Here is an 11,096-nt window from a genome sequence, read left to right as displayed (position 1 = left end):
TTAATACAAGAACCTCTTTCTTCCTCTTTTAATTTCCCATAGGCAGGCAGGGGGAAATACTTGAGGACTTTTAACCTCCGATTCCATAATTACCACTGCTGTTGAGCTCTCACATAGACTGTGTCTGTCAAAATCAGTACGGCACAGTATTAACAGGAGGAAGAAAAAGGGACACTAGTATCTAAGGAACAAGTTCTATCACCACTGGTTAGGATCTTCCCCTCGTGCTCCCCAGTGCATCCATCTGGCAAATGACATTCATTTATAATACAAACATATCTGATCATTTCAAAGGAGAACATAAGTGATTACAGTCAGAGAAAAGAAGCTGCAAATGTTTTTCAATTTTTATTCTTATTTGGAGAACAGTGGCATCCTGACATGTCACATCATTCAAGGAAAACTGACAGGGACTGTTATCAGGCTCCTAGCTCACCTAGCACTTACAGTACTAGAGTTTTGCAGTAATCTTTGCTTGGCTGTAGTTCTTTGTTCAGCCTGCAGACATGGTATTCCCAATTCCAGATACTTCTGCTGGGTCAAGACCAGAGTAATCAGCACTAACAGAAAGGGAAATAACTGGATATGAAGCACAGAGACCATATGATGAGCAACAGTGTCAGGCTGGCACTGTAAAACAGTTATACAGACCAGTCAAAAATGGGTTTTACAGATGGAGCTGGAAAATCATAATACTAGATAAAAACATGATCAAATGTTTTTGATAGATTTCCCAGGAAAAGAGAAAGTCTATTCAGGAATAAAACATAACAGCTTCAAAGAAGAAGAAAATAAAACACACCTAGTGATCCTGAAATCAACTTTTCCATTAGATAAATATATTTGAAGTAGTTGTACAGTTCACAGTGGCATAAAGTTCTCTGATTGCTTGAGTGCTTGAAAATATCTCATCAGTAAAAAAATACCAGAGCTGGGGAGGAAAACCCTCTCTCTGAATTCTGTACATGGGCAAACGCACATGGTATTGGCAGGCATCAAGTCATCGGATCCATGGGAAACCAGCAGTATTGCAGGACTGCAGATCACAAGTCAGGGGACGGGGGATAAGAAGTATAGTAAGGCCCATTTTCCTACAAAAAGAACAGAACAATCAGTTGAACAAAAGTCTTCTCCAACACCCCTTGATGCAATGGATGAATGATACAGAGGCATAAATATATGCATATCTCTGACTTTTTCCATGATTAGTGACAGCCACAATTCAACCGAAAGACGACTGTGCTGGTAATCTGCCAGGGCATTGGTTTTGCCTCTGTTAAGCAAAAGGGGCAGGTTAAGATTTTGCCATTAAGCCAAAGCTGTGATGCAAGGAAGCTACAAGTGCCTGCACAGCCAGTCTCTCGGGTTCAAGACAAAGTTGACCATGCAGACATGCCATGGCTGGAGCTGTTGTTCTGTAGTCAGAGCAGGTACTCTTTGGACTGATCTGACAATGCAATTCATATTCCTCCCACCACTTGGGCAGAGACCTGGGATAGGGAAGGGAGAGGAGGAAGAAGAGGGACCAACACAGAGGCAAGGCACCCTTTAACAGTTCTGCTTCTACCCCTACCCCCTTCCTGTGTGCTTGTTGATATGGGACAGGGAAGATGAAAGACACAACAATCTTTCTTGGGGCAGGTACAAGATTGCTGAGCTTTCCTCACAGTCACAAAAGCCACTGAAGAATCACCACTGACAACTGAAAGCTGCGAGAGGCTACAAGGCAATGAGTAAATTGGGCATGCAAGAGAGACCAGTTCCTTTAAAACTTGCATAGGTGAGGCTGCTTCAACTCAAGAGCCTAGAGACCAGCCACTGTTTTCTGTGCAACAGGTACCAATGAGATGCCTCAGCTTCAGACTTGCTGAACCTTGTTTTAACTAAATCTGTGGACCCAGAAGCCCTATGTCTGAGCTCAGCAACCTGCACTGTAATGCATGGCATTACAACATTGCATCTTGATCTATACTCAAACTAATCTAATCTTCTAACATTAATTTATCTTATCCACTGGCTCTCAGCATGTTATGATACCTGAAAAAAAGGCAGGATTGTCTTTTTTTGTACATAGGAGACTGCTCTGTTGGGAAAGGGGGTCTGCTTCTTGGCCAAAGCCTCTCTTTAGACTGAAGTTAGAAAACAAAAGACTTCAAAAACAAAAAGTCCCCACAAGCCTAAGAAAACTGCTACTCACAGAAGAATAGTTAGACTCTCCGGGAACCCTTTTAAAGTTTTTGCAGAGCAGAATGGGAGATACACAATAACTACACTTGGAAGCAGAGACAGATCCTGCCACATAAAATCACTTACCCTCGCATCATACTCGAGGACGAAAGGGGGGAGATCAATCTGCTCTGGGGGTATGGCTGTGAATAACTGCTGAAGGCTTTCCACATAGTGGATTTTGTCCTTTAGCCCTGAGATGGTGAAGGTTGTGAAAAACCATGCTGAGACCTGAAAATAAGCCCCCAAATCCCAACAAAAACTAAATTATGACGGTGCTGTTTCAGAACCTTCAAATTCAACATTATATTCCATAGTTAAGCAGGCTAGAAGTTAAACTTGAAGCTTTGATATCACGGCAGGAACAGGAGGATGTCAGGAAATACACACCACTGACAGCAAACACTGTCCTTAGAACTTTAAAGCTAGTGCTAGCTCCTCCCCATCAATTCCCAGGCAAATAAATGTCTCCTACTGTAGAAAAGTGACAGCTATTCTGCTACTTTTGTCTTCAAAAGTCTGCAGAGTGGCAAATTTTCACTTCCGGTTTAGTCAGTTCAGAATATGATCTATTTTACTTTATATTTAATAGAAACATTTTTTAACCCCCTGCCTTCAAATTTTTACAGAAAAGGCAATTCTAGGGAGTAACACTTCCAGCTGTTCTGAAGTACTACTGAAATCTCCTCTCTGCTTTGGACTGGCAGAGCATGCATGCAAGCCTGCCTCTCCTTCTGCTCTATCACATTTCTTAAACGTCAAAGTCTTACCAACTTACTGTACAAGATTTTACTTTATGTATATACAATTCGTCCCCTTTGAATGTGAACAGATCAAGGAATTTTTGTTTTGTAAAGGCCAGTAAGACACCATTGATACTTCTGGAAACAGCTAAATATTACTTTTTAGATTGATTGCACAGACTTCTACATTTACAATCACTTTCCTAAAACTGAAAACTATATTATTTCTTTATTTCTCATCTAGTCTATTTCTGGCAGACTGAAGGAGAAGAAAAACACAAGTCTTTGCAAGAACTGGAGTTTACTGTTCTGTAGGACACAAGTGTTCAGATCAGGGGTTAGGAACCTGTGAAAGAATGCCTGCAGTCACTCTAAACTTTTCAGATTGGTGCTGATGAAAGTCAGGTTTATCTTCAAGTAACAGAAGCCAAACTTCTAAAAGAAGTCAAACTGTCATTTGCTAACAAACTTTTATCTGCCACGTTAATATGGAGGAAAAAAATATTCCAATTTGTTCCACTTGGAAATTCTAATACACCTCTGGGCAGAAAAGTCACTAAAATGGACACAGAAAACTGTCTTGAAGAACATTGCTACTGGATGGAGAAATTTGTGAGGCACTCCAAGCTGGGAGACCATTCAGCAGAGCAACACCACTCAGGAAGAGTGCTAGGCTCCATATAAATCAGATACACGGATGGTTCAGTTCTCCAAGATGAGAATAACGTGGGTCAGATACAACAATGCACTCAAAGCCCTAGAAACTACACCTCATGCGGGGCACAGCAATGAGAAAGATGTTCTTCAACATCCAGACAGCCAAAACAGTGCAGACTAAACTATGTGTCCAAGAGCAGGTAACACACAGAACAGATTTTAAGAGAAAGGAATGATCTGGTCATATACTCTAAAGCTATCTGAAACAAAGAACATAGGAAAAAAACTCTGATCACAAAAGGTATGAGAGACAGGCAGATATTCTAGTATCTTTAGCACTTACCTGGTCTACTTTGAGAAAGATGCCCCAAAATGTCAGAACAAAAGCATATAGCAAAAACAAAGATGCAAACTCATGTCAGGCCATACTGGACAAAGAACATTGAACAAAAAGTCACAGCGACAGGGCCAGAGAGACACTTGTTCACTGAACAAGAGTCACACCTACTTGCTGAAGGCTGACTGTCTACTGTAGAATGGCGTTTTTTGGCTCAGCTGAGTAAGAGTAACACAAAAGACAACCAGACAGAAAGCAGAGAGATGACAAACAACAGCATGGTAGGGAGCACAAAGATTGTGTATACCAAAGAACCTTAGCACAATGGAAAGTTAGAGCACAACATAAGAATTGCTCTGGCAATCAAACTGCAGGAAAGGAAAGGAAGAAAGATCCTGAAGGAACTGAAGGAAAATCTTTCCACTCTGATAAGTGTCTCTTTCCTCATCCTTTCAGTAATTCCAGTCATTCTTCTTATGTTAAGGTTCCATATCAGCATAAGAATGTCTCACTTCCTACCTGCCGAGTCACGAAAGTAACCTTGGAACAGTCACGGTATTTCGTATACTTCAAGATCACTCATCTTGGAGAAAAGAGAAGCAGCTAGTTGGATGGTCCTAAAGTAAACTGACCAGGACTGCAGTTTAAGAACATACAGATCTAAGAAAGGAGAGACATCTAAAAATTTCCTTTTACATTTTGGTGAAATTTTTGCTAGAGAAATCTTTTGTTCATTTACCAGACGAGGCATTTTAGCAGATAGGTGCAAGTGCTCATAAGCAAGCACAGCTGCACACTGGCTGCAGTAAGTTAACAGAAGAAAAGAAATACCACAAGAAGAATGTTTAAGGAAGGGGGAATTCCAGATAAGTTTGAACATTAAATGAAAAAAAAAAAAAAAAAAAAAAAAAAAAGAACTACACAAATATGACATTTAAACAAAAATTAGATACTTAAAAACTGTCCTGGAATAACTATGTTGCCTCCTCACAATAGCATACTTTTATGACGAAGGAAAGATAAAGGGAAAAGGAGGTGGAGAGCAGAACAGAAAATTTAAAATGGTGTCTTTATTTTAAGGACATGCCATGTTAGCAGAAAGCAGGTAGACAGATTATTATTGGCATCCACTATTGCTGTATGTTTCTAACATGACCTCTGATTATGAGCGACACTTAACCTGTCACTTCAAGGAGTTTTTAAAGCAGAAAATACACTTGCAATCCTGTACCAAACTAGTGCTCATTCCAAGGCATATTATGGATGACAAACATTAAATAATTGTTATGGATGTTCAGTATACAAAAAACCTAATAGGAACACAGGGAATATATTTGAAGACATCAAGAAAACTATTTGACTTAACAGGAAGAGAGATTTTCCTCTCTCAGGCACACAGTTTGACACACCTTATCTGCTAATTAAAAAAAATCTCTGTTGGTGCTTACTGCACTGAGAATAGAATGAATTGCACTCTGATAGTTTGTCTCTGTTGTTCCTACTGTTCTTGGAATTGAGTAAAAGATTGTAAAAGTCACTCTGCCAAGCTAGAAAACCACAAGGTTAAAATGCCAGGTGTCTTTACCTCAAAGAACAGCACCCCCCCCCCCCAAAAAAAAAAAAAAAAAAAAAAAAACAAAACACAAAAAACAACAACAAAAAAACAGGTAAAACAAGCCAGGAGTCACTGAAGAGGGTCATATCCCAAAGAGAAACTTACTATTATCTAGAAAAAGTTTATTACAATGAGGATCTTGTATAGAAAAGTCATAAGCAATTTGCAGCTGCCTTTATATCGGTTTCTGCTCTCCAGAAACTGCTTCTATACCATTATGGAAAAGCAGACAGGAAGTCTTCATAATTAATATGACGATTATGATGTCGATGAATATCTATTTTGAATATTGAGGTATGTTATAGTTTTGAAACATTCTTGATTCACAGCTAAGTTCCTAAATGTACAAGGACAGAATTTCCACGTGTAAGGTTGTTTCCTATGAAGCCACTGCTGCTTCACTCAGAACACACAGAAAGAAAGCTGCAGAAAGCGGTGTGTGGAGTCTGGAGAGCTTTTAAAGAGGGGAGCTGAGAGCATTCACAGCCAAATGCCCTGTTTTATTTATATATTGATGGCTAAAGCAGTAATGAGCAGAAGTGCATTTACATGTAGCAGTATGAAGGGACTTGCAACAGCATTTCAGGAAAGTTCTCTTAATCTAAGTGTTGGTGGCCGAGAGTTCACACTGCAAGAGTAGCTTGCAAGGAGAGAAGAAAAAAAAGAAAAAAAAACAATTTTCTCTGATTAATGAAGGTAGATTTGGAAGAAGCTGGTGACACTCCTACTTGGGTGAAAAAGGAGACATACACTGCTGCCACCTTTGGTGCATCTTCCCAAGCAATTTCATCACAAAAACTGTTATCTTTCAGAAGCACTACAGAGAATCAAGTTCTTGCATAGATCCCAGGAATGCTCACAGGAGCAAATGAATAAAAGCACGATTGGATTGTGCAGTGACACACCCCGCTTCAGTTACTCTGTGTTTTAGGATAACTGCTGAGCCTTCTTCCCTGTAGATTGAAAGCCATGTGTTCTAGATGGGCAATTATCCTCAGAATATATATAATTTAAAACAGTTTCACATTTAAAAACCAAACAAAGAATCTTGGTTGGCGCCATGAAGTACATTCACATCCCTAGAAAATAAGTGCAGTTCTGAAGAGGCATGATGAAAAGCCTCTTGATCCCTTGTAGCCCAGAAACAAACTACGCAACTCTAACAGATGGCAGCTATAAGCTGTGCCAGGATTCAACAGAGCTGTAAAATGGATCATTTAAATCGCAGATTTAATGAAATATGTGTACAAGGGTGATGGGCTTTGGAAGCTGTATGAAAGCACAAGCCTTGCTTCTGCATTTGAGACATGGGTTATTTCCTGCATTTCTAGAAAAGGAAGTAAGTGCTCCAAGTAGGAAGATGAATGAGCCAAAGATTTTTGAAGAGATTTGACACTTCTAGGCTAGCAATGTTCCACAGGGCCAATGGCCCGAAAATAGCCAAAAAAGGAGGGGTGGGAAAGACATCCCCTCTTTGTTGCCACCTTCTCCACCAGGACTTTCTGCTGTGTATTCCACATCATGTTTCATAAGCTAATGGCCTTTGCAACAGCCAGCAGAAATCCCACTCGTCTTTCAGTTCAAGAAAAGGCTTGGCTGAAAGACATGGACACATGTCCTCTTTTGACTCCAGCTGTGCTGTGAGAATACAATACAAAAGCAATCTCTTCCCAGCAAGCTAGGACCTCTATGACTCTCACCCTCCATGCTTCCCACCAAATAACTGGTTGCTCCAAAGATCTGCCGAGTTTCCTTGTCTTTTTCAAGGGCACAAGGGCCATAGTAATGAACTGGCAAACATTAGTTTTCGTTCTCAACATGAAGTATTTCCCAAACAAATAGGAACCAAGTATTCTTGCATGGGAAGAAAGGAAGGAGATAAAGTGCTATTGGGAATCTAGAATACAAGTATTTTCTAGCTTCTGAGTACCCAACTTTGTGACCTAAGTAGTGTTCTTTGAGTAGATCTCTATGTCAGTTCCTAGATTTCCAAGAGCAGAGCTGAAAGCTCTAATTCTACCACTCAAACCTCAGACATGTAGGCTGTGGGAATATAATATTCTGGCAGAAACTGGATGAGGCACTGTTAGGAAGCCTCAGTCTCATCTACATAAAAACAAGAAGTTCCAAGTCTCAGTGTCCCAGCTGTAAGCATGCATAGGAAGAATGGAATCTCTGGGGATTTAGCAGTTAGAGAAATTCCTGCTGAACACGTGCAAACTGAAGTTTTTTTTTCAAGGTAAACAAATTTTCTCCAACTTAAACAGCATTAGCAAAAAAGCACAATAAACCCAGAGGTTAAACTGACATGAAAATGGAGGATCACATTTCTAACCTTTAAAAAGGAGGAACAAAGATTTTGGAAAGGGCTACTGCTAACACTCAGTTCATCTGAAGTACTCATGTTGCTGCTAAGTATGGAAGAAAGAGCACTCCATCTTCTGTTCCCCTACACAGATCATAGCCAAGGGTAACATTTTACTGTTTGACAAGTTCAGCTTTTCACTTTCTGAAGGCTTGACAGGGTCCTCCTGCACCCCATGTCACAAAGACATCCTTCCCATCTTACCTCATTACTCTACACTCTCTAATCCTGATTAATCTCATGGTTGCTTGATACATCATCTTCTGCCTTTAGGCTTATTGGGGCAGCTCACTAGATGGTATGGAAGATACCTGCAATACCTCTTATGGGGAGAGATAAGGTGAAATATCCAGGTAATGAACTACAGGAAAACAATAATATCCACAAAAATGGACTACAGGAAAGAATTCCAAAAGTCTTCACTCATGGTTTGTCATCCTGCCAACCAGACAGCAGGAGAAAGGACAAAAGAAAGCTTCTCTGAAAGAAACGAGATTCAAAGAACAGGAAACAGACAGCTGTGCTGTACTGGAGTTCAGCTTGCCACTAACACTGGAACCTTACAGCTACATCAAAAACAGGGATGAATTTCAAGTTCTGACTCTTGATCCAGAAAATACTATACAGCTTTGGAAGTCTTCTACATACTTCTGTGTTCCTCATGCTAGTCTTACACACTACTCTGCCAACACCCAAATCATTCTTTTTCTTTTGTATTATATACTTCACCTTTGAACGAAATGTTGGGTGGACAAAATACAGTGCCTTCAAGTTCCTCTTGTACCTGGTTCAAAGAAAAAAATAACCCATTAGAAGCATCTTCTAATTAAGTTCACCAATAAAACACAACTGTGAAAACATAAATCATTTGCTTAATTGCCTTTTTTGTTTTTCTGTACTTAATGCTAGTTCAAATCTAAATGCAAGAAAAGTAAGTGTAAAGCAAAAAACACCCCCTAACATACACCCCCTCCCTCAAATCCCCAAACAACACACAGCTAAAGACAAAGCTTGCTGCACTGTTACATGGACAGTGAAAGTTATGAACTTATGACTGTCAGTGTTACTTAAATTTCTTCTCTCACAAATAACGTATTTGCTTACAATGCCATGTTCCAGAAGTTTCACCTTTAAATACAGACTGACAATACCGCCAGTATGATCATCTCTCTAACTGCTACAGATGTGAGACTGCAGAGGACAGCTCTCTCTAGTTTGATATATGGTTCTACGTAGGAAAGAAAACAGATTTTCCTTCTTCTTGGCTTTGTTATTTACTTAGGTCTTTCTCTCCCAGCAAAATTCTCTTACAAATAATTGAGAAACCAAATAAAGAGAATGACTCAAACATTTGCAAAGCACAGAAGAAAACCAGAAGGAATTCTCTTCCTACTGCCACTCACTTGTTATCAACAACATCATAGAGTTTCTTCAAGAAATTAGAGTCTAGTTGATTGTAATCATTTGTAAGCGTATGGAAGTACACCAGGACGTACTCCTTCACTGCAATATGATCCATGACGTGGATGAAATATAGAAGAGCCTGAGTTGAAAAGAAGTGAAATTCGTATTTGCAATAAAACACTTTCATGGTTGCATTACATTTTAATATGCTTCAACTTATTCACAGACCAGGAATGATGAGGCTGGGCGGCATTTTGTTTGAGCTACACAAGTAAAGGAAACATTCAAAGTCTTGAACTTAACCATAATAATTTAGATGTTCCTTTACGTGGATCTGACTCCACAGACGTAGATGGATTCCAGCCGTTTTCATGAAAAACTGATTTGGTTTGTTACACTGTACTCTTGAGGTATTTCCAGTTACAAAAGCATGACAAGTCTTCTTCAGAAAGAAAAGGAGTCTCTATTAGGTCTGTTTCTCTGAAGATAACCCAGTTCCTCCTGCAGAAATGCTGTCCCAACACACACAAAGCTTTACAGGAGAATGAAGTTTGAATTGCCTACAAAAACAGTTTCTATTTATTCTCTTGGCAAGTCTTCTACAGATAACTTTTCTAGTATTAACACTGAATAACATCTCACATCAGACTTTCACATCCCAAATACTCATATTCAAATTACATGGTGCTAAAGTCTTACAAAAGCTTACCTTTTCCATGTCTATCAATGTTACAGGAATATTCCTTCCAACCACCACCATAACTGTGCGACCACAGTTATCTACACCTACAAAACAACAACAAGATATGTCTCAAAACTTCTCTCATTTGTGTCAGGTTTTGGAGTTGGTTCCTTTTAAGTAAGGGTGAACCAGCCATAGCTTGGAATTTTTACAGTGCAGCTGGTTTCCAACTTAAGAGGAGAACATATATGCCAGACTTGCTGTTCTCACTATACCAGTAGCTGTTTTGATCCTAAAAAAGGATTCACCTCATTCTAAAATTTTAAGTTTCTAGGGCTGCAATATTATTTCAACTGTGTACTCTACATTTACCTCAAGTAAATATGACTCCATATTTACTCCAATGAATGCACTCTGCTACCTAGAGAACAAAAGGGAATGGAAATGGGCAGATCCTCCTCCCCGCCAAATCTTTGCTTCTCAAGCCACAAGCACCTAGCAAGTAATACCTTCCACTGAACTCTCAGTCAGGATGTTGATTCTCTCCCTAACGTTAGCATCTACTGATTTCAAGGTTAAAGGAGACAGTGCCATGGTACTGCACCCCTAGTAGGTTCTATCAGACATGGAGGGGAGCAACTCAAATACAATCTAGCCTGAGGGAAAAGCAGCAAGTAGTTTTATTCAGGAAGTTAGGAGGTTATTCAGGAAGGCTGTATTAGTAGTTCCTTTGTTAACTGCTGCTTCTCTACAAATCATCTGAAAGCAACATTCATTTCTTTATAACAAAAGAGCAGAGATGATTCAGGCACAGAGATGAATTATCTCGCAGACAGCACCTAATAAATTGACTTAATCTAACAATACTGATTCACAACCATTAAAGTTGCAACCAAGAAAGCCCTTGGGCACTGAAAGGCATAACTGTAATGCTCCTACCACATCACTGCCAAACACTAACCACATTTTTTTTTTTCAAATATTCAAACTTCCATGCACAGCAAGTTCATTCTCCCTCTCACCTCTCAAACTTCTACTGGTTGCATTCTACAGGTAAATTCAGAATG

General features: G+C 39.6%; 1 protein-coding gene across 5 annotated transcripts in view; it reads right to left on the bottom strand.

Annotated features, from left to right (window-relative positions):
* Window positions 1-329: 329 nt before the first annotated feature.
* Window positions 330-11,096, bottom strand: part of GDAP2 (ganglioside induced differentiation associated protein 2) — a 28,336-nt gene continuing 17,569 nt past the window's right edge. For 4 of the 5 annotated variants that reach the window (XM_062571511.1, XM_062571502.1, XM_062571526.1 and 1 more), the window contains exons 10-14: window positions 10,057-10,133; window positions 9,347-9,486; window positions 8,673-8,727; window positions 2,314-2,457; window positions 330-1,091 (exon numbers count right to left, since the gene is read on the bottom strand). In XM_062571511.1, the coding sequence (XP_062427495.1) occupies window positions 1,044-1,091; window positions 2,314-2,457; window positions 8,673-8,727; window positions 9,347-9,486; window positions 10,057-10,133 (464 nt within the window). In that variant the 3' untranslated portion in view covers window positions 330-1,043. The remainder of the gene's footprint in view (window positions 1,092-2,313; window positions 2,458-8,672; window positions 8,728-9,346; window positions 9,487-10,056; window positions 10,134-11,096) is intronic. The other variant, XM_062571536.1, reaches the window with a different exon arrangement.

This window comes from Rhea pennata, chromosome 1 (genome assembly GCF_028389875.1).
Source record: "Rhea pennata isolate bPtePen1 chromosome 1, bPtePen1.pri, whole genome shotgun sequence".
In the NCBI taxonomy this organism is placed as follows: domain Eukaryota; kingdom Metazoa; phylum Chordata; class Aves; order Rheiformes; family Rheidae; genus Rhea; species Rhea pennata.
Note: the sequence above shows the minus strand (reverse complement) of the source record. Positions and strands in the feature narration are given on the sequence as shown.